The sequence below is a fragment of the Melozone crissalis genome, unplaced genomic scaffold, assembly GCF_028551555.1.
Source record: "Melozone crissalis strain CALT ecotype California unplaced genomic scaffold, PUWL_Pcris_2 ptg000027l_1, whole genome shotgun sequence".
Taxonomy (NCBI): Eukaryota; Metazoa; Chordata; class Aves; order Passeriformes; family Passerellidae; genus Melozone; species Melozone crissalis.
In genome coordinates, this window is record NW_026535805.1 from 15,225,462 (window position 1) to 15,250,127 (window position 24,666).

Here is a 24,666-nt window from a genome sequence, read left to right on the forward strand (position 1 = left end):
CCCTGATACAAACTTGGGTTTAGGAAACAAAGTAAGTTTTATTTGAAGTTAAAAAGAAGCACATGAAAACCACAGCACAGTGTGTAAAAACAGAGTCATTCTCAGTAATCTGCAAAGGGAAAATATATTACTGGGTTGTTGCAAAAAGAAATCAGATTCTTTGGAATAGATAATAATGGTTATAAATGTAAATACTTCTGGAACATTTCCACATTTCCCCATTTCCCATCCAAAATATGTCAGATGTCTTGAGGTGAACACTTGTTATTTACCCCACACCCAAAGCAAATACATGGAATACATTAAATGTTATTTCTACAGCATCTTCAACTTATAAATACAGAAGTATCTGCACTTTGGCAATCCTCCAGAGAAAGATCTTCAATTGACTCTGAAGAAAGGAATTTAAAAGGGCATCAAAATGTTAGACTTCTCACAAAATATAAATATAACCCCATATAATTAGGAGAAGAGTTTAAGATACACGCCTTGGAAGCGGAGAAGCACAGAGTTTAAAATGCCAGGAAAAGAAAGAGTAACATTATAAAACATTTAACTCAAAATCAGAACGGTTCTTTAATAATTGCAAATGAACTTTTTTACAATATCAGTTTTTTTTCTAACTTTCTGGGCACACTTCCTGGTAAACACTTGAGTATCCTCTGTGAGTTACAAAGAGCAAGTTTCCTGTGTTATACAGCTAAAAAACCTGGACATTCATAACAACTTGGCATCACATCTTCTTTTAAAAAAGAGATCACACAATAATTTAGACAGCATTTATAGCATTATAAAATCAGACTCCCCCTCTTTAATCACTCACAAGACCAGTCATTAAGAATACAACAGCTTTAGGAATACAAATAATGAGGATGTAAAACTATTTGTGCAAAACTGCATTATTTTTACTGTCTAAAATTTCAGGGAAGTAACACCGCCAAAAGCAGAGAGAGGATAACAAAGACAGTCATGAAAGCAATGCTACCTTAGACTTTCAAACAGGAATTACATTATGAAGTAAATAGTAGGTAAAGAAAAAAATCTGATGGCACCTTGAACAACAATGAGAAGTGTCCTGGTAATTGCAGTTGAACAGGAATTGATACAGGTTTGTATTAAGAGTCTCTTTCAGGAGTAGCAATTGATCTGGGGGTATCAACTCTAGCATTTCTTCCCATGCAAAAATCTATCTTTCCAACATCTTTGCTTTGCGGGCTACTAATGCATTTAAGAATGAGCAGTCTTTTGAGGAGTGTGCTTTCTTCCATGCATCTGAAATCTTTAAAACAGCTGGATCATTGATTCCCTGGATTTCCCTACTCCAATCCATTTAACTGCAGGAGAGAAAAAGCAAACTTCTGTTGTAAGTAATACAAAGCAAAAGTGTATCTTAAGATACAAACTCTATTCTTAAGCATCACATTTTGAAGAAAAACACAGCATATAGTATTCACACACTAAGAAATTATAACTTTGTCTGTTGTTCTCAAAGAATACACTGACAACTTCAAAAAGCAGGTATTCTTGAAACTGTCATAATAAATTAATCACTTTTACAGATTATAAGATAAATGATAGTTACAAACTATCAGATAAGTAAAAATTTGCATATCTCCTAACTCCCAGCTTTGGATGAAACCACAGGATCACCTTTATTAGGGAGCATGGAGAATTTATCAGTTCAGGAACATATATATACACTCTCATATATAATTGAATTCTCAATATATACTCTCATACATACTCATATATATTTATACATATATATATATACTTTCATATATAATTCATCATACTAATTAATAATCCATAGTGCCACTGACTTTATGATCATAGCAAAACTACACCCCAATTATAATCAGTCTAAAAGACACTTGAGCAAGTTATGAAAAAAAAAAACCTTAACTGAACAACAACTATAGTGTAACCCAGAGAAGGAATGTATATTAAAACTTCTGAAAATTGTGAGTTCAACAACTAAATAAAAAGTAGTAATACCATAATCACCAGTGGCACCAGGTAGATCACAATAAGCAGTTAGAACCTAGTTTTCAGTATTTTGAGTCTTCATTAATACAAAATACCAAACAGGTTTCATGGAGCAGGAATAACGCAGACAATAAGAAGAAAATCTGTTCTACTCACCAGGAACACCCAACTCTGTTTCTATAAAACGAACGTAGTTTTGTGCATTCACAGGCAGATCATCAAACGTCCTGGCATTTGATATGTCTGTAACCCATCCTGGGAGTGTCTTATACTGAACCTCTACTTTGTTTAAGACTTCGTGGCTGGCTGAGAAGCAAACAGAAACAAAAATTTTATGTCCATGGATATTCTCCACCATGAGACACTAATGAGGTGTTACCTCTTACACAAGGAGGTTTGCTCATAAGGTAATACAAGCACTGCAGCCACTAAAGTGTTGGGGGTTTTGTTAATATAAGCATAAGGGGAAAAAAGTCCAGTAAATATCAGGACTCAAGACTTTAAGGAATTCCAGTGCTCAGTCACATGCATATATTTTACTGAAACCACAATCTTTTCAGTTCAGAAAACAACTTTTCAGGGAAATAATTCCCCAAAATGTTCTTTTTTTTCCTGAACAAATACTGAGAACCAGATCCCTCTTCATAAGGGAATTGTGAAACCAGCTTGTAAGTATCAAGCAGCTAAAACATATTTTAAAATGGCATAGGAGTGTACCTTTTACTAAACACAGTCGTAAGATGTAGTTAAGAATTAACAGACCTCGGATACCCACAGACCCTTTGCCCCATACCTGCAATGAATTTATCAACCAGTGTGGAGTCCCACAGAACATTGTATGAACAGTAACTGCTCCCATTACTTCTCAGAAGAGAAGCAGTATTCTGTCCTTCATTTAGTAACTTGCTGCAATGTTGTCCTTTAACTATGAATCCTGTGATGATTTTTAGTTCTGAAAAACATGCTAAGCATACTGTTCTGGAACTGAATCACTCCAGTAATTATCTGAACATTAAGTCTTGGAATGACACAGGAGAGCAAAACAAAGGGCTTAAGTCTGAAAATGATCAAAATATATTGATTTAAAAATGGGAAGAGTCAGGCATTCCTTCTTGCCTTCTTGAGGATGAGGATATAGTAATTAATTTATGTAGGCTCTGTGTCTCAGTTCAAGTCACTCCTGCCAGGACAGCTAGTCAGCCTGGGGAAGGGCATGAGGTGCAAATCCAAAACCACACACTAATCCCCTCCAGCACGTGTGCAGCCAACAAACTCAAGCTCAGCACATTGAATGATTTGTCCTGATGCAGACAACAGTTCAACAGCAGCAGTGCTGTAAGGACAGCCTTAATGGACTAGGCATTTTGAGAAAGGCTGAAAGAAGACTGCTCTGCTGTCTTTAAAATCTATAATGGCAGAGAATTGTGCAAGGTTTTGGACACAGGTGTTCCCAGGTTAAAGGAATCCTGAACCAATACTCATGGCAATGAGAACAGACAGGCACATTAAGGATGTCCGGTAGCAGAAGCCAAGGATAAGCACTTCACTGTCAGAAGTAACAACTGAGGTGTTGCCTGCTGTGCAGGTATCTGTATAACAGAACAGAGGCACTCAAAGTGCACAACCACAAAGTGATCTCCAGGCAGTGCAGATAGTTCCTAGCCTCCCTCTTTCTGAAGAGGCAGAGTGAATGAACACCTCATCTTGGATGTCCACAGGTCTTTGAAGCCTCTTTGCTGAGGTCAGAGGGAGATAGCTGAAAGCATTTGGTATTGAACGGTCTAATATTGACTACAATCTTCCATTAGCCTGTATTCCTTACCTCCCCCTAAGAGAGAAGAAAAGCAGGAAATGCATCACTTGATGTTTCAAATCATACTTTAATTTTGTCCCAGCAGGTGTGATCAAGATGATGTGTGGTAAAGACAAGCCACAAACTGAGCTCAGTGTAGTACCAGATCTAGTCACCGTCTAGCTTTCTCTCAGCTTTTCACTGAGCTTTCCCCTCAGTGGGTTTTAGGGTTTCCAGAATATTCCTTAACTGCTTAACTATACAATAGACAGAGTAAATACAATGATATAATAATTTGAAGAGTGCTGTGTGATGCTACTTCCAACTCAGAAAAAAATATCTCGGATTTGGGACCTTAGAACCTTTGTAAGAGAAAGATCCTCCAGCAATTTCCAGAAACTGAACATGAAAACAGTCATGTAGATCAGACCAAAGGTATATCCAGAATAGCGTGCCAGCTCTTTAACCTACAGCAAATGGCCAGGGAAAAAGTGTAAGAGAAAAAAAAACAAACAAACAAACAAAAAACCAAGCATGAAAGTAAAGCTTGTCCAAAGTAATCTCCCAATTTTCCTAAGCATCTGTGTTTTCAAACCTCCTAAGCTAGAAGGACTTCCATAAACTCCTACCACTGGCCAGCAAAAGACTACAGCCTCAGTAACACCAACTGAAGGCAGCCATAAATTCACAAGACATTTTAGGTTCCTGCTTAAGAGACAATTATGAAATGCACACAGAAAGCTAAGCTAAAAAAACTCTGAGTGAGACTCATATGATTCTCTAATCCAGGTGGAAAAAGGAACAAAATATGAAACACGGCATGCTTTTCCTGAGATGGTGGGTACTGTGTGTGATTCGAATTTAGAGACAGTCATTTCACAAGAAGGGTAAACCATGAACATCTCCAAGACAGTGGGAGGGTAGGAAGGGGAGAGAGAAAGAAAAAGTCTGCCAGTGAGAGCTTCCCAGACTAGTTTTCTTCTAAATTAAATTTCAATGTCAGTGGCACGTTTGAAAAAAAAAGAATTATACAAGCACACAGCATGCAGAAATGCAGACATCAGAAACAGTCTAATGGTCTGCAAAACACAAAGTGGGAATAAAGTTACCTTTTGTTTTTTATGCCAGGGGCAGGGGTTAACTGCAGCATGTGTGCTGAAAATGCTGCCAAATGTTGAGGAGTATAGCAAGGAGAAGTGTGGAACATAGAGGCACTGTGAGAGACAGCATCTTCCCGCTTACCAGAAGCTCAGCTCAAACTCCTTCCTGACGCTTTAAGGAAGACAGCATGTCAACAGCTTCTACTAAAGTTCTACCAGCATTCTTAATTGTTCATACAGTAAAGAAAAATACAGGCAAGAGAGCCATATTGTGCTCCTATGACCAAAGGTCAGCTGTTACCTAGGGGTATACAGGGAACAAAGTCTGCTCCCTCAAGAGTTGTATCTAAAAAGATTCTGGCCCTGAGACATACAATGAATGAAAAAACCCCACAAATTACTGACATCTTAGTACTGTACAACATGGCCACCTGCTTATGTTACCTTTAAGGATGGACTGCCAGAAAAGATTTTCCTAGCTTGAGCACGACATCATACAACAGGCTACAGCAAAAGCGTTTACTGAGTAGTTCCCAATTCAAACATGCAATCTCCATTATGTTCAAAGGCCCTTTCAGGTAAACAGAAATGTCCCTAATGTTTTGATATGAGTACCAATCAGGCAATATCTGAGTCTTAAAAGGGGAAAAGCATTCCCTGGTTTAATGCAAGACATGTACTACATTTCCCGAATCAAAGTCATTCAGCATGCATTCAGACTGGCACTAGCACTTTTGTTTGAAGATTCTGGACAGCAAATCAGTTAGAAAACTCCCACAAGCACACAGAGAAACAAAAGAATTTGTTTAATTCCTAATGAATTACTCTTAACAGATATGTGCTCTTTTCAAGGACTAGTGGCACATCATCATTTATTCCTTTACACATAATTACATCTTTGTACTACATAAATCCTGCTGTGCCTTGTATCCAATTATTATAGTTGATCTCCTCACCCACAAGAAGTTCTCTGATGATGATGATATCACATGAAAAATTGTAACCTGTGACCAGCCTCTAACGCTCAAGTACCAATTAGAATGAAAACAGGCATATATGTGCACATTATGAAAATCAAAAAGCCCAATCTTTAGTACTGTTTTATGTTCTTCCTTTTTTTCTGCAGTATGCCTAACTATCACAAACTGAACATGACACATTATCTACAAAAACACTGGCTTGTGATATTTGAATATTTTAAAATGTAGGTACACTCTTCAAGTAAAAACAACCACTGGAACTACAGTTTCTATCATGCTACACTAATGTACATTGGTCATGCATTAAAAAATAGTCTTGCTTTCACCTAAACTAGTTGCCAGTTTCTTGCCCCACCCCCTGTCCCTCTTTTACACTGTGTAGCTTTTGTAGGTTTTTGGCTGTTCCATGAATCATTAAAGGGAAGTGAACTGTTAGAAATGTAACAGAAGGAAAGAAAAACTTGGCTTTTCAACGGAACTTTTCTCTTATGGGGGTCATTGCATGCTTAAATGAAGAGCTGGCCTGCTAATAATGGGCATCAATACACTAGTGGAACAAGGTAACAGTTTAGAGTATGAAACAAGCTTCCAATTTAGCTTGAAGGTGATGCAGGCTGTATAAAATAAAAAGGACAAGTAGTAACATATACAGCTGTTTGAATCTTTCTAGTAGACAAAATTCAGTATTTGGTACAGGTATCTTTTAGGGGCAGGTACTGGTATGGTAAAAGATATGTCTGGTGCATCTGGAAGACATTAATAGCTTGATGCTGAAGTAAGATACTGCTCTTGTAAGTTTTACAAGTAGAAGCCAAATGCATTCAAAAGTACCACATTACATTTCACCAAAATCTAAAATTTTTAAATAAGCAGTCTTACCAGGAAAATGAGGTATGCTTTCACCATCTAGTTTGTATGCAACACCAACTTTGATTTCTGGAAATACATCCAAGATGTCCAATTTGGTAAGTGCCAATCTATAAAGAAACATTACTCTGGTTAAACAAGTTCAAAAACCCTTGAATCTTATCACATTGTTAAAAAAAAATCAAACAAAATTGACTCCTGCAACTACTTTTATTTCTTTAAGAAAATATCTCATATGGGACTTATCTGTTAGCTGGTCTGACTTAAAAAAGCCACCCCAAACCAAAAACAAACAATCTCTGAAACAAGACAATGGCAACAAAAAAGGATAAACACAGTTTTTCTTCCATCCTTCAATCTAGTACTACATGAAGATGCCCAAAAAAATCAAAGAACAGGCCTTCTCCAATTGAATGAATTTGTCTATGGCTTTAAGGGTTATAATTTTAATTGGTGAGGATGCTGCCAAGATGCCAAACCATCTAAGGTATAGCCATTTAAGATGACCATTTCATTGCAAAATGCCTGTTGGTGTCTGTTCCTGTCCAACAGCAAAGACAAAAAATAATCTAACATTGTCTCTACAAATACCTGGCTACAACTTATTTAAAACACAACCCACAAAGAACAAGAAAAACAGAAGTATTTAAATAAAATATGTATTTACACTATTTGATCTGCTAGAAATTTTATACCAGTTTGTTTCAGGCACCCATCTTTCATTTTGATTAACATCCCAAAGACATACCTGTATTTTTAATACTTACACATACTACTAGAGATACTGATGGTTTCCCATCTATGTTATTTTGAAGACAAACTAACAAAAGAAATCTCCATAAAGAAAGGAGAGAAAAATCTACATCTATGAAAATATCAAATGTAAAAATACTTCATGATAGGAAAAACAAGGAACAGCTAATTTATCAAAATATCAAAACAATCAACAGATCAATATTAACAGTGCAAATGTTACTAACTGGTATATGCACAATTTACAGTAATCTACAGCATTTCATGATTTTCTGTCAAACTGCCAGCAAAGCTCAGCAAACAACTCACGCAGTAAATCCATTAATCATATAGACATATCGGAGTGAGACAAGGTCCAGCCAGCCACATCTTCTCTTCCTACCAGTGGTAACACCAAACTCTTTACCTCTCTGTTGCAGCAATTCTCCAATTTCCTAACAAAGAGTAAGATGCATCAGCATGTGGGTTTCTTTGATTTGCAACACATGATGCAGGTCTTTACTTAACATTTTACAATACACAAATTACAATTTACATTGTAAATTACCTTTAAAGTCCTTCCCCCAGTTTTTCACAATGCTGTCCACTTGGATGAAGACAGCAATACAAAATGTTCTTTCTAATTCAAGAGAACAATTTTTAGGCAAACTTTGCAAAATTTGCTCCTGCTCTAACCTTCTATTCCACAGCAATATCTAAGAAAGTTGCAATCATGTTTGGCAGTCCTGTAAGCTCAGTCTAGAATCAGAAAATTGAGACATGCAAACACATTGTCACTTACGTACTGGCACTTAAACCATTGCTAACACTGACTTAATAAAATTCAGGCAAGACACACCAAGATATTTCACACAGCAGGTCACACCTGAGGCTGCAATACTCACATTATCCTGTTCTGTAGGAAAGGCACCAATTCCAACCCTGGTTGTGTAGGCTTTCACCACCCCGTACACTTCCCCGACGTTCTGCGGCGGCATGCCCAGTCCTGTGCACACACCTCCAACTGTGCAGTTTGATGAAGTCACAAAAGGATATGTGCCTATTAAAAACCAAAACATTTGGTTTAGGAAATTATTAAAACACTGGGTTTAAGCCGTTTTTTCAAAAAAGTCTAACCTGGTGAGAGACAGTACTTGCACTGCACTTACCCTAGATTTTACAACACTCAAAATCAAAACACACAACAAATGTATTTTACAGTCAAGAACACATTAAGTAAGCGCTTCGTTTTGTATGTACATTGTCTGATCCACCTTCATTTGAAAAGGTAGAAATCTTACTACTTCAACTGGTAAAAATGTACTACATTACAATTCTGAATGATGGCACAGGTAAAAAACTGGAGTAAGACACCAGAAAAACACGCCTTGCTTTCTTACACTAAATAAACAAGGCAAAAGTTTGAAGGGAGCTCTTAAGAAAAAGTATTAAAAAGTTAGAGAATGGAGATTTACTATTTTTAATTTTTGGAGGAAAAATAAAATACAAACTCTACAAACCAATCAGCACATTATAAGGATAAGAAATTGCAATGAAATGCAGAGTTCTGGAAAGAACAACTTTGTTTGCATAATCAAATGAAAAATTATCATTAAAAAAAGAAGACGACTGGAATACAGTCTAGTAGTACAGGTCTGTCTCTAGTTAGATATTCAGCTGTCATTGGACTGCAAAGAAAAGACTTGACTATCTCAAAGTCCTTAGGTTTCTACCTTTTTTTATTAAGTAGTGGCAAATGAAACTGACCATGCCAGTCCCCAGCTGAATTGTGAACAAATACTTCAGCCTCACTATAACTGCACATAAGCAAGATACTTCTGCCTGTTGTGTCAGACTTTTTTGTATGTCTTTTGATATGAATCAGATAGGTAAGAGAGGAACAACCAAGACAAAAGGAACTAAAAGCAATACAGTTCTTTCAGCAATATAGACATCTGTACAAAGTCAAAAATCCTTCAGAGACTGATCAGTGAGATTTCACAGATTAGCTTCAGGTATCTCAAATCACTCCAGAGACAGACCCAGGCTTACAGGTGATACGTAACAGCAGTTTGCAAGCATTAATCAGTTTTTAATCTTAGAACACAGTAATAAAACTTTTCTTAGTACTGACAGGTGAATATAGCCAGTGGATGTCAAAACCAGAGTCAATAAACAGTTGTTACTCGCTTTCACCTCCCAGTCTGATATATTTACATTGCTTTGCCATTACTCTGTGCTTAAAAATACAGAAGACCACACATCCCCAAACCTGCCCCCCCATTCCCAGACAAATGCATACATAAGCTTCATTACAGGCCGCAGGAAAGTGGGATGGACTGCAAGCCTGGGGATTTACTACCCTCACAGCCAACAGACACACATTCACAAAACTCACTTTAATATTAAGATTTCTATGCAACAAAGCACAGACAACAGCCTCATTCAGAATGATTAATAATCAAACTGGCAGTGCCAAACCTTTTGACTAGGGCCTGTCTATTGTTAACACAAGTGCTCAATCCACTGATGGTATCTACCTATGGAGAGCAGATTTTCTCATGTGTTTGGGTCTCACAGCAGAGGCAGGAAAAAATCAAACTAATCTGAACAACTCAGTATGTATTATAGATATACCTGATGTGTTTCAGACTGCCTGCACCTTCTATTTACATGAAATCCAAAATACTCACCATTTACAAGAAAACAACCCCCTTCACAGACTTTTTTGCAAGTATCTCAGTTTTACATCAAAGATTTCCCTGTGACAAGTATATCTGAAGACTTCTTTCCTCTTTTTTTGTCTTGTAAAAAAGCATGTGTCTTCCAATATTCAATTATGAGAGTTTGGTGCTTGTACTTACAGAGACTAACCTAAGACACATCTTGCTCTTAAAATAAGAGGCTTTCAGACTAAGTATGTTTGAAAATGCCCAATACCACAACTCATACTGGTTGAAAGCTGAGTGCATGCCAGTTTCATAATTGTTTTACAGCAGTCCTTATAGGCTTCCATTTCAGGTGTTAGCATCTTCCTAACAATAAAAATGATGCTGTTACAAGGCCAGCAAGACTGAAGAAAAATGTGACAAAATGCAGGAGCCAATCACACAGGCTCACAGAGTGGCAGATTATCTGTCGTTACAACGTAATAACCAAACAATCCTCCCATTAAAAAAAGCTGCTTCTACTACCTAGAATCTTCTAATTTATTAGCAAACTTATAGTGTTTTAAGAAAAACTGCATAATTTTTAATATCAAATAGATTGGGGTAATCTTTTCAGTCTTTCCTCATTAGCAATCCAGATTACCAACACTTTTCCCAACAATGTGAAACAATGGAAAACTGAGTGTTATCTAAAGACCCTCTTGAAAAAGCAAGCTCATTTTTCAAAAGTCAAGAAGTATTTTGCATATATGCTTTGCCTCTCAAAGCTCTCCATTTTTATTCTCAAGTGATTTCCACAGATGTAAAAAACAGTGAGTGATTTCATTTACAACTTAGAGATGCTGAAGCAATAGCTACACTTTAAGAGGAGCTACTTGATCTTTAATGCCATTCAAATTATTACTCTTGGGAGAATCTACAGCTTTTTGAAATCATTTAATTAACAACCCACTCATCCACCCCTGTATTATTTCCTAGTCATAGACAGTGCTGTTCTTCCAAAACAAAAACAACTTCTGCCATGAGAACAGCTTATCACAGGAGAGTTTATATTTAATGTTCTTTTTTTACAATGCAAGTGTATATCAACATGTGTCTCAAAAAGACCATACCTACCAAAATCTATGTCCAGCAGTGCTGCATTTGCACCTTCAACTAAGATCTTCTTTGGTGGTCCATGTAAAGCCTCATACATGAAATAAACACCATCCCTTACCATTGGTTTTACTTTTTCCATGTAGCCCTGAATAACACAAAAGACTATTGTATAGTATAATTTCATTATGATAAAGGCAGCCAGAGTAGAATTGCTATTGTTCCCTCATAAAAATGCTCATATTCCTTTTGAAGAAGAAAAGCAAACAAAGAAATGTTAAATATGCCACAATGTGAACAAAGGGAGGAAGAATGTGAAATTCAGATTTACACAACAGATATGTACACTCTCCCTAAGAGGAAAGAAAAAAGGGGGAAGGATGAAGAGGAAAGAAAAATCCAAACTTCTGAAAGCTTTAGAAACACTCAAAGCATGAGTATTATCACTGTATTGTATTCAGTCTTTCATTTCCAAGTGTTCGAAATGTCTCCCCCAAAACCTGCATGTAGGGAGCTCAGCTTCTGGCCATCTGCAGCTAACAAATGCACACAACTGTGAGCTATAATTTTTAAGTAAAAGTGAAGTTTTTTATTGGAATTCAGCATCAAATGCCTGAATGCCACTGAGTAGCTGGATGCAAGAAGCCAATAATGTTCAGATTATCACTTGGTACACAGCCTTTCTCCATGAGAACACATGGAAGTTCTCAATTTAACAATTTACTCCATGTGAAATGTAACACTTTGCCTTTCAGAGTGGAATCAAGTGCATCAGCATAAGACAAGTAATTTTCTTCAAGCTACAAATATGTGTGGTGTTTCCACCTTAACAAGGAGTTTCAGATAGTCCATAACCCTGAATTGCTTTAAGTAAACTATAAAGCATTATGAAGTAATCAACTGTAACTGGTTTCTAGAACTACAAACTAATAAAAATACAACAACATATGTACAACTGGCTTTACTTAAAGTAAAACAAACAGTTTGCAAGAACAAAAGTGCAAGAACTCCCATATAATCTACTATAGAGCTGTAAAAATTAAAGGTAGAGAAAGGATGATTTCTTTGGCCTGATTTTCTTAAAGAATTATCATGTAATTGTGTGTGCCCTCCCTGTTCCCCACACACCTCAGTGGTTTTAAACAGTGTCAATATTTGGTTGACATTTTAAGCGTTAAAAAAAAATCTCAGACAGGTTTCTACAAGAAGCATGAATAAAAAGGTTGGGTAGAACAGTAAGACACCTCACAAGATTTTCACATAACTTGGATGCTGTGCAAATAAAACCTAATGCCAGAGAGGAAACTCTCAACTGTCCCAACCTCAGGGAAAAGATCAAATCAGAATTCATTATTAACCATAAGACTAGTTCGCTGGCAATCAGGCTTCATTAGCTCTGCTGCTATCAATTTCCATTTTTCTGTGTTGCTAGACAGTATTTTTTTTACAAGTTATTACTTAGAAAAACTATTTACTTCAATTCTTAACTTTCTGAGACGAGGGCTTAACATTCTGCTTTACAATAAAACTTACTTCCCCCAACTACAATCCTGGTTTTATTCCTAGACTGTATGCTTGAGTACAAGTAAGTCAAGAAGAAATCACCCCATACAACCCTTTTTCTTAAAATTCAAGTATCTCTCTTGAAAGTAAGTTTTGAAACATAAAACAGGGCCAAGAGTGTCCTCAAGGATAGCAGCAGACTCTGCAGCACTGATACACATGATTTCCCATGACACAGTCTAACTCCTCACACAAGCACAAGCATCAGTCACACCAAGGGATACACATATCAGTAACTGCACACAGTGATTAGATAACCAGAAAGACAGAAGCAGGCTTACCTTCAGCTTTTCCAATTCCCCTTCAATATCTATTTTTAAGGTAGGATATATTGCTTTGTACTGATTGGCTAACACTTTGAACCTGAAAGGCAAAAATGCTTGACTGAGATTTCTGTTTGTTTTCTTCCCACCAACCCTTGATTTTTACTGGTTACGTACCTGCAGTTATTTGGTAATTTAACCATTTCAAACAATTAATTATTATAATAATCATGATTGTATAATTTAATAAAATTATACATAACTTTTTATTTTAAAATAACTTTTAACTAAGAAAATTAACAGGAACCAGACATAATTGCTTACACAGGGTACTATCCAGAAACTGAAAACTATGCTTACAACTGTGTACAGTAATTACCTCTCAGAAAAGTCATCAAAATCAGAAACAAGATCGCACATTCTGAGTCCACTTCGAGCTGCCTTTGAAGAATATACTGGACCAATTCCTTTTTTGGTAGTTCCCAGACTTTGAAAAGATAATAATAAAGAGTTATTGATATAAAGGTGTTTTTTCTCTAAAGCTATTCCATCCTTAGCATAAAATGAAATGCCATTAATTGTGAGCATGTAACCTTGCTTCAAGCATTTAAAACAAAAGATATTTTTAGGATGCAATCTAGTGTCAGAATATCACTGCTGAAACAAGCAAATATGTTCATCTTCTACATACTTCTGTTTTTAAACCGATAATTTTTTGTACTTTAGTGAATGCTTACATATTTATTTGTACACAATTCTAAAATTTATACTTAAGGAACCAAATGTCAAGAAAACATCCTTCAGTATTATGAACTGAAACTGACTATCTTCCTAAAACATTGTCCTGAAAACCTAAAGAAAGTCCTCCCTAAAGCAACAGCACAAAGAGTACGGATTTTATGTTTGTGTATAAGAAATATTTCATTTCATTCTAAATACCTCAGCTGGAGCCAGGAAAACAGAAGACACTGCCAAACATCCAAAAGTGACAAAGACACTCAAAATTCTCTCTATGTTGAGTTCAGATATGGGTTTTCCACTGTAGCTGATTCTGAAAAACTGAATTCTTTTTCTTACCCTTACCTGCCCACTCTCCCTGAAAAGCCTTTTCCAGCTTAAGTCCTGATGATATAATATAAAACTTGCTTGCACTGACTTTACTGTGAGAGAAGTACAGCTACTTCAGTTATGTTAAGTAGCTATCAAAATGGAGCCAAACTGTACTCATCACAAGCAGATTAGCAAAGACCTTCCCCATCATGCTCAATACATCAAGCAACTTTAAGGAGAAGTGAACAGGTCTGCAAAATTTTCAGAAGTGTACTACATGTTGTTAAGCTTAATCGTGCACTTAGTTTTAAAGGGTTTGGGCTCTTATCCCCCTCGATCAGACACAGACTCTTCTTCAGTTATAAATTCTGCATATGCAGAGTGCCCCATAGTTCTTCAAATTGCCTTGAAGGCACCATACCATAACTCAGTTCCAGAGGGCCTCCAGGTAAAGTAGGAGGCACAGGTCATATCAAAACTTTGTGTTATTGAGTATCACTTGATATGTGAGTGAACAGAAATACAGTTCATACTAAGTATATAACTCTGTAGCAGTTTGGATTAGATTCAAAAATGCCTTGGAACAAAACTTGAATTCTTCCAATTAGACTCAATACCAAGTAATCTCAGGGAGTGATGTTTACCTCCAGTCCAGGGAAAAAAAAAAAACATTCTAATGAACTTTGCACCACACTGTATCCTTTAACCAGACCAGGACACTGTGGCTTAAACAACTGACTCTAGCCTCCAGCATCCACCTCAATTCACACACTTCACAGAGAAGGGTTGGTTTCCATTTATTTTGTTTCATTAAGACATACCAATTAATAAAAAAATTGTCAGAAGACTGTACTTATGGAAGCTGAAACAACTGTATAAGCAGAATCCACTGTATTAGATTTTTAGACTAGATTGTATTAGGCTTTTCTATAACCTTTCTGCAAGGGAAGCTACATGATGAGCCTTACTGGTGAAGGTTTCTGAGCTACATTTGACCAGGCAAAAGCATTCAATTAACAGAAAAAATAAACTTACCATTTAGAATGGTAATTTTAATGGTAATAATTCAAAGTCTTAGGCACAAAAGAATTTAAACACCAACCATGGCATGTAGTCAATCTGCAGTAAGACATGCTAGCAGACTATTTCAATTCCTTGCCTCCAACAAACAAGAAACCATCTTTTGATAATCCATGATAGCCTGTTCTTAGCCAGCCTGTAGTACTACTCTCCCCATTTTAGTTATTTAGCCTTAAAATTTAGGAGGAAATAGGGTAATTTTAACAAGCTTGAAAACTGTATGTTGTAGATCAAGAACTCCACAGAAAGAAGAAATTCAGCATTTTCAAGAATGACTTTAGTTATTTTGCTTTGAACATAAATATTTTCCTGAGTTTTTTAAAAGCAAATTATTTGGGTTTTCCCTAACAATCTTTTACAATAACCAAAAGAGTGGTGCCTTCTCTCAAGTAACTGATTTGAATGACAGTGTTTTTAACTGTAAATATTGTCATATAGCAATTTTAGCTTGTGCTCCATAAATATTGAAGAACAGCTGATACACAGTGATAATAGCTAATAATGGCTCATTAAAATAAGAATATTCTTCCATATTTATCTATATGTTCTGTTTGCTTTTTAAATCCTAAACCAGCAGGTAACAAGAGAGCTGGTACAGCTCAGACAAGTGTGAAAATGACTCCTTGTAAAAATCACTGACAAATTATCCCTCTATGGCAACCTCTGTGAAGATACACCCAAATCAGACACTCTCTTCAAGCTTATTATCATGGATCAAACATTTTTCAGATGAGTATGTCTCAATTACTTTTCATCCATGTAATCTCTCTTTTTGGAAGGTCTTCTAAGTTCACTGTTATCTCAGAAGCCCATAGCACTACAGTGCTTCCCAGCTTTAGACAGGTCACTGTTAATTCTGCCAGCTTTTTCCCCAGCCCCAAGAACTAGTGAGCTACTAGGAAAGCACAAGTTAAAAATAGCAAGATAGTTTCTAAAAGTTTTGAAAGCTTCAGAAAGTGAGTAGCATTCTGTAGAAGACAATGTGAACATCTACATGCACCTGTGACTTTCAGTTATTTGGAGATGCCAAAGGGGTTCTTCAATATTCATAAAGAGAAATATACAGAAAAAAATACCTCCAGTAAACAAAACACTGGAAGCAGAAACTAGCAAATTAACAACTAGAAACCTTTTCATAAGGCAGACTATAAAGACAGAGGCCTTTAATTAAGCATATAATCTTTCACTGGAAGATAAAAGTGTAAGAAATAATCCCCGCATAGTCCACATTCAAGAGTCACATGGATATTTTTTTTTTAACCCACTGACCAAGTAAAACAGAGATTCAATGAATTAAGTCCTGTTTGTACAAAGTCATCCATGTTTGACAAAATAAAACTACCTACTTCTTTCCTGCTTGTTCTTGCCTCTGTTGTTCTTGGATGCCATCAGCAGCTTGGTGAAAATCAAACACTAAGAAAATAAAATAACTTAAGTTGAAAATTTGTGTGAAACAAATTATAACAGCAATGATTTCTTCAGACCAACTCTGTTTACCAATGTGGAAAATAAATATACACCCTGAAGAAAGGCAAATAAAACTAGAGGAATTTTTTCTTCCCTTTTGCATTTTTCACAGGGAAGAGTTCTAAGTTTTTTCAGAGACTTTTTAAAAAGTGTTTATTTTGTAGAATATTTGCAAAGTGAGTATGCATGTCCCACAGAATAACTAAGCCATTTTGGCTTTGTAGTGGCCCCAAAGAATGTATGGATAAACAAAGAAAAAATGTAGTTTAAAAAAAATCCTGGAAATAGGATACAGTAAAAAGGTCATACTGCTAAAATTCAGGTGAGACCTGAAAGTTAACATTCTCACCTATTTTACAGATTTCTTAAACAATTTTAGGCAACATCAATTAAAACACATTTGAAAATGAAAAGCCCCTACCAATGTCTGCTATGTCAACAGAAGTCAACTTCATAAGGCCCGATTGTTTTTAAGCATTATATTGTTATTAATTATAAAGATTATGCAGAATATCCCTTGTATCAATACTCTGTCTACCATAAAAGAAACAAAAAACCAAAACAGAACAACAAAACTCAAAAGACATGCAAACGTCCACGCCCCCACTCCCCCACATCCCAAAAATCTTGTGAGACTCATGTCAAATACAAAGATTGGTGGGCTGGTGCACAGCTTATAGGCTAGCAGAATTAATTCAAGTGGTTTTCTTAAGCACTATTCCCTGAAAGTTAAAAACTATCTACACTGCACAGGAAAGAGCCATGTAATAAGTATGTTAGTCTCTCCAGAACAAAGAGTGGTTTTCCTGTTTGCCTTACCAATTTGGCTTTGTGTTTATTTCCAGGCATTCCCACATTTTAAAGAATTACATCATGCCCAGCAGTGTGAACCTACCTTTAGCTGATCTGTTGTTAGAGACTATTCATAGATCAATACCCATTTTAGAGAAGACATTTTTATCATGGTAACAGACTTGCAAATTGTCATCAAAGCTTTCTAAATAGAGGCATTATGAAAGCTCATTTCTGTGAGGAGGTTGAATGATTATGAGTGACAGCAACTGGTTCTTTTTACTCACAATCTGTTTAATTATGAAAAATTCACAGCACTGCCATTGCAATATAATCACCACAGAACAGTTTTTCTAGTAATTGAGCAATTTCCAAATAATTCACCTAGAGAATTATCAGAAAAGATACTGGTAACTTAAAAACAATTACTCAACTATTTCAATCTCATTAGTTACTCCAAACTAAAAACATATTTACTCTGAAATAAATGTCAATAAGTTCACTCACTAAGCTATTCCAGATTGGTGTAAAAAACAAGCAAAACCAAAGAAAGTGAAACCAAAAGCAAAACTCTTTTCCCCCTGTGTTACAGGCTTTTATTTTATCAAGTCCTAAACAGTTTGCATCTTCAGAAAATTACACCAGAGGCAGCAATAATGTTATAAAATCTAAAGAGCTAATCTAAAGGATGAATTTATGCCATAAAGATGCAGTAGGAGTGGTACAGGAAGAGTTTCTGAAGCTCTGTGTTGGTGGATTGGACTCAATACTATTTCACTTCAGGCTTTGAACTGCAGTGCTGTCTCAAGCATAGCCTGGATTCAGTGCAGAATGATGAGCTCCTCTCAAGGAGGGCAGCCATTCTCTTCATCCCTAGAGAGTCCTTCCCACAAAAGCTCCTCTAGGAAGCAAGTGGCAAGGAGAGGGGTAGGGAGATCATGAGCTTCAAGTCGCACCAGGTCACCTCTTTTCCCAGCAGAACCGTTACTGTGAGCAGCATCACTTTTACACCAAAAGGGGAACAAATCCTGAGTCAAATCACTCTCAATGCTTTCTGACTGCTCTGTGCTTTTCATCTGACTTGGAAAGTGAACCTCTTTCCTGCCTAGGTGATGCTTATGGAATAGGATTAAAAATAAAAAAATCACTAGAACATAAACCTGGGAGGATTCTGAGTGAATTTTTTTTCTAGGACCTTCAATAAATCAAAGCAACCCAGGGAGACCTAATCCAAAGAAAAGTACCTATATAAGGAGATGGCTAAAAATTATCACACTTTTACTGCCACAAAAAGTCCATAAAAAGCAAAAATGCACAAAAACCAAACAAAAAACCAAACAAAAAAGCTCCACTAAAAAACAAACCACAAACAGGAACTTACCAATATGAGCCCTGTCAGAAATTATTAGTCTCTTTTCCCAGCCTTCTAGTCCTTTAAAGGCAAAATGAAATAGTTTAAATTATGTTTTGTATAGCATTTTTGTCTTCTGATGTATAAAGTATAAATACTTTTCATGCTTAGTCCTCAGTCAATCTATTTTAAGACTGAGCAATCACATTACAGAGAAAAAAAAAGTAATTTCAGTAATTAAAACTTGGCACCAACCTATAAAGCTGAGAAAATCAGAGTTATTCTGAAGAAGAATTCAAGCTACTAGCTCTTCAACTTTAGCAAACAATTACTAGCTCTTTTGGTTCTGAATAATCTAGACCATTGTTTTTTCCCATTTCTAGGAGCCTGCTGCCAAGCATAGCTATAGACATAACATGAAGTATCCAAAAACTGAGTTCTGAATCAAGAAGTGATTACCAGAGCATCTCTTTACATTAACATGGTCACAGCATACACCAATATTCTAAGAAGTAAAATTACTCTGAACAGGTTAACACACTTAAAAAGCCATTTCACTTCTTAAATTCACTTTTTTAAGCAAAGAAAAATGTCTGCAGACAATTCTGATTTAGATTATATTCTGAAACTGTACAGAGATTCCTTTTATCTGCCTTCCCATGAGGGCTCTGGCACTTACAGCAAGACTACTGTCAGAAAGCAACAGCTAAAAGGAGTTGTGGAAAAATGCACTGTATGTAACCTCTACAGAGGTATCCTCCATCTAAATAATTTGAGTAGTGTGCCACAAACTATTTTAAAAGTACTATCTTCAAATTCTCACCTTTTCCTTTCTTTAAGTTTTTTTCAGCTTCTTCAAAGAGTCCTGGCAAATGAATTACAACACCATTTCCTGAAGAAAATCATTATATAAAATTTAATTAATTATGTTGAGCAAGGGAAAAAACATTTCAAACAGTTCAAAGACACTTCATATATTGTGTGCAAAGTATTTTAAGTTCTTTAACATACTGAAATTTTGATTCTTAGGAATTTGTCTAAGCCAGATTTGCTCCTAAAGCATGCCTTTCTACCTACATGCATTGAATCTTCCTAATAAATGCAACAAACTTTCAATTTAGACCAGTACAAACAGGAACAGAATTGTAGAACAGTCTGAAAACCAACTTCCTCTTTCTCATATCTAAAATTAACTTAATAAACTTAAACTTATTGCTTTCTAAAAGCCTGGTACATTATAAACACTAGTATCCTTGCAGGCACTTTTTTGGTGTAAACAGACACGAAATATTTTGTACATAGAGGTGGGACTGTTAAGAGACCAGCAAAAACAACAGAAGAAAAAGCCGTATCAAAAGCAAGCTCACCTTCCTACAGCTGTTACACTGCTCAGAAAAAGACTGCTAGTTCATACAATTAACCAGCATCACTGAGTGCCTAGGAAGGAGCATTCTCACAGCAAAACTGAACCATCTTAAGGCCATACCAAACTCAGTACATTCAAAGCCACCAGTAGAACATCTAGCTGAAGAAGGAATCTGCCATCCAAAACTATTTGCATATCACCTAATTTCACACAGATAAAAGCATTCTACACGAAGTATTTTAAGATTTTTTCACTATTACCTTCATGATGTAGTCCTAAACAATATGAATACTCTAATATTCAATCACTTTGCCCTTATCCTTTCTTAAAAGAATCTAGAAAAAGCTTCAGAACAGGCAAGACCAAAAGACAGAAGATAGAGGCAAGAGGATTTGTAAAAAGTTCTGTCCCAGCGACTGTATTGTTAAAGGATGGGGGCCTTCCTATTCAACCAAGTCTGCCCCAGAACACAAGGCAAATGGGCATCCTTTTTTTTACTGTTTTCAAGTGATAACCTCAAGAAACAGAGTACAGTAACATCAAAAGAGAACAGAAGTAGTATCATCTGCCTCAGCCCTCAAAACTAGGAACAGTTAACATCTCAAACTTCCCATCATCAACAGGAATCTCTTTCCATGCCCACTGGCTCCATTTCTGTAGAAGTATTAGGCAGGACAAGTTGATCCATGAGTATCCCATTATCAAGTCACAATGTAACAGTTGAAAAGGGGCAATTAACCACCAAATCCCATCAAGTACAGATTTACTGCTGACAGAGTATACAGTCACTACCAGCTGGACTGTTTATGAATCAAGTAACTCGTGACAGAGGCTCTTCAGCTGCTCTTTAGCAAACTGTCAGTGACCACTTGCTTTTGGCATAGATACCAAATTGAAAGGCAAGACTGCAAAGCAATGAGATGCAGGAAGAAGTGACAGGAAACAGAATCCTGACCTGGAGAAGTACATTGTGTAAGGGACAGGAGCTCTGGGTATCAAAGGAGCAACATGGAAGTGTTGCTAAGTCATTGCCTTTAGTGACCAGAGACCCAACTTGTTTGGTGAAACAGCACTCAAGCACAAACATAGTTATAATGGTGTGTACATATGTTTTATGTTTACCTTCATTTTTAGAAGGAAATTCTATGGGCTACACCATATTATTAAGTAGGTGGGCCATCCAAGCAATGCAAAGAAAAAAACACCAATCATGTAGGATTGGAAACAGGATCCCAAGGGAGAGTGGTACAGGGGTAAAAGTAGTTTTTTTAGGGACAACAGACTAGATAGCCTAAACCCCTCTTTATAAAGCAAACAGATCACAGATCCTGGTATCACCTAGTACAGCCACTGCCCTAAACCTTCCCATGTACTCTCCTAAGAGGACTTCTTGGAAAGAACTCAAGAGTGTGGAAGTCTTTTGGAGTTAAGCATTCATTTCACAATCCAATGGAAAAGGAAGGGAAGAATTATGGTTCAAAAAGTAATGGTAAGTACTTAACAGGGCTAAAGATCAAATAAGAGTGGGGTATTCTGAGAATAAGATATATAAATGGTAGAGAAAATAAAAGAGAATGGGAAAATGAAGACACACTGGGCAGCTAGCTGCTAACATTGGTAGGATAGATAAGAGCAAAGGTGAACTATCCAAGACAAAAAAAAAATTCTGCAATCCCAACTTCACAAATGAGTAAGGGCAGTATCGGGAAGACAGTCAACAATCTAGGCCTATGAAAAACTGAAGAAAAAGACTCCTGATACTGTATGTTCTCAGATATATTTTGTTATTTTAATGTGTCACAAGTCTGTAACTACAATCCTGTCTGTTTTTTAGATGTCCCACTTACCAATGAAGGCAGTGACTTTTGGATTGATGATCCCACTTGGCAGAAGATGAAAGTCATATTCCACAGCATCCACAACAACTGTATGCCCTGCATTGTTGCCTCCCTGAGTGGGGGGAGAGGGAGAAAAAAAGTGTTAACAGTTTTTGACACTAAAGACAAATGAACACACAGTATAGAGATCAAGTAAATTGGTTACACAGTTTTCATTTCTGTTACTGACAAAAGAGCATTCAGAGACTTCCCAGGAAATCAGCCAAACTTGTTCTGTCAAACTGGACAATTTCAACATCAGTATTTTCTGCCATATAGACTTTGGACAGTGTTTTGGTTCATCAAAGGTACAAAATTGTGGAATGAGATTAAAATATTTCTAAAATCATCATATATAAATATTCTAGAACATGCATACATTTCTAAAAGCCATCATCAATTTTATTAGTTTTCTGGTACAGTAATGGAAAGTAAAGTATTAAGAGTGGAATTGCAACCTTAGCAAAGTAAAAAAAAAACCAAATCCCCAGTTAAACTGGGAGTATAAAACCATACAGCTATTGGGATAGGTAAGTGTCATCATCTGGCAACACACAGGCTTGCTGTTCTGAATTTTGGGTTCAGACCTTTGAGTGCTTTTCTATGAATAGTAACCAGTGAAACTACCTAGTTCATTCTATTCCTTCCTGATAAGAGAAGTTATGTAAGAGTACAAGTCATTTATGTTAAATGCATGTTATGTTAAACACGCTTTTAAGGGGTGAATCTAAAAACAAGTGAAACAACTGCGTTTTCCTAAGTTACCAGAAACCATTTACATCAAACTAACACTTTAAATGTTTCTAGCACTTTTCATTACAACAAAGAGAGCATTAAGAGATTCATTAAACTCTGAAATCCATCTAAAATACTAAAAGAAGCTTGTGACCAAGTCTTAAAGACGGTCAAGAAAGGCTTATGAAACTAAAAAGATTACAAAACAGTTACCAAATATCCCCAGTTCTTGTTTGCTGTACTTTTGAAAATAAGCTTTTACTCTCTGTGACCCAGTCATTTGTGCAAGACAAGGTTACATACAAAACGGTCCTGTTTGTCATAACCACAGGAACATCCTTTAAAGGCTCCTCACACCCGAAGTTAAACAAACTGCTTCACAGAAAGAAAACCTTAAACAAAGACTTTTATGCTGACACACCTTTCAGCACAAGACAAACTGAAGAAAGGCATTATATGAAAATAAACTATAAACATTATTAATCCATGGAATTACAAATCTGAAATATTTCAGAATATTGTATCACAAATGGACTTTTCTAAGCAATGGACTCATGAATCCAATACATAAAGCTGTATCTGACAACACAAATAAAGAGTAGTTGTAGATATCAAACATTTGTGCCAGTACACAGACACACATGCCACAGGTACAAGCCTAATCTCATTGAAGTCAGCAATGAAAATTTTGTAATTTTAGCATTATTTATTTGAGGACTTGTGACCACTTCACCTCCTCTGAAAAGAGAGATAACTTAAAAACCTTCACCCAACAAAGGAAATAGCTGAGTTCAATAAAAGTTTAAATTTTTAAATAACATACTGCAGAATTTTTCCATGAACTGAACATTACCTTGAAGTAGTTGTAAAAGATTTTTGGATGCAGATTTTCTTTGCAAGTGATCTGACTCACTCAGACAATGCTAAATTTTCAATTCACAACAAATGAAACATATTGAACCGAGACATAAAGCAGGTTTTTCAAATTTACTCTTTTAAAAAAGTAATAAATGCTCAGGAATAAACTTCCTGTTTGCATTCTTTCTACTCAACAGCTTTAAGGAAGGTTATTTAGCAGTCTACCACTCCACAATTGTGTCTCTGATTTAAAAGGATGCTAACTACATTAGCAGATAGATAATTTATAATTATTTTTGAAATGAAATGCTGATACTCCTGAGCTACTGCAAGTTACTCCAAAAGTAGACAATATTTTAAGAACTATTAAGTTATATACTTATATAAAATGCACTAGGTATTTTTTGCAATAAAAGACATTAGTTTTCTACTTAATATTTGAGAAGCTAAGCAAACCAGCACAGTTATGCACTAAAGCATCATTTATAGTCAAGTACCTGTGCTGAAAGTGATAGTTACCTTCTTCCACATCAGATTCCTTCAAATTATTCATTTCTATCAGATTCACTGCTAGTATCAGTCTAGACTTTAACATGAGCACTGAGGAGCTTTAAATGAAAATTCAATAGATAGGTTTAAGTACAACACTGAAGTACTGAGGTATTAGTAATTTACAAATGGGAAGATAAGTCCAAAGTCTCCCACAGCAGCATAAATAAACTGGACTAACTCATAAATAACACTAGTATTAGTGAATGACTGTTCTCTACTAGCTGGACAAGTTAATTTCATGTTTTGCTTCTCAAATTATTTTAAAAAATATAAAGGTTCTCTTATGTCATGAATGTCAAAAAAAAAAAAAAAAAGAAAGAAAACCTGGCCACTCTAGAAATCAGATCATGATCAACAATAAATTCTTAGTGTCCTAAAGTTGCCAAGTTACTGGTGCCATTCAGACATGGCAACCTAAAGTTCAGCAGTCACATGTGCCTGAACAAGGTGTACAGCATGCAGCCTCTGACTCTGCTGGTCACAAGAGT

At 36.1% G+C, this 24,666-nt stretch overlaps 1 protein-coding gene across 1 annotated transcript in view; it reads right to left on the reverse strand.

Moving 5' to 3' along the window:
• Positions 1–551: 551 nt before the first annotated feature.
• Positions 552–24,666, reverse strand: part of ADSS2 (adenylosuccinate synthase 2) — a 36,279-nt gene continuing 12,164 nt past the window's right edge. Inside the window, exons 2-13 of the mRNA XM_054279873.1 lie at positions 22,004–22,106; positions 19,614–19,682; positions 18,821–18,871; positions 16,527–16,593; positions 13,430–13,537; positions 13,069–13,150; positions 11,246–11,372; positions 8,366–8,520; positions 7,791–7,915; positions 6,741–6,838; positions 2,146–2,295; positions 552–1,334 (exon numbers count right to left, since the gene is read on the reverse strand). Coding sequence (XP_054135848.1) covers positions 1,282–1,334; positions 2,146–2,295; positions 6,741–6,838; positions 7,791–7,915; positions 8,366–8,520; positions 11,246–11,372; positions 13,069–13,150; positions 13,430–13,537; positions 16,527–16,593; positions 18,821–18,871; positions 19,614–19,682; positions 22,004–22,106 — 1,188 coding nt within the window. The 3' untranslated portion in view covers positions 552–1,281. The remainder of the gene's footprint in view (positions 1,335–2,145; positions 2,296–6,740; positions 6,839–7,790; positions 7,916–8,365; positions 8,521–11,245; positions 11,373–13,068; positions 13,151–13,429; positions 13,538–16,526; positions 16,594–18,820; positions 18,872–19,613; positions 19,683–22,003; positions 22,107–24,666) is intronic.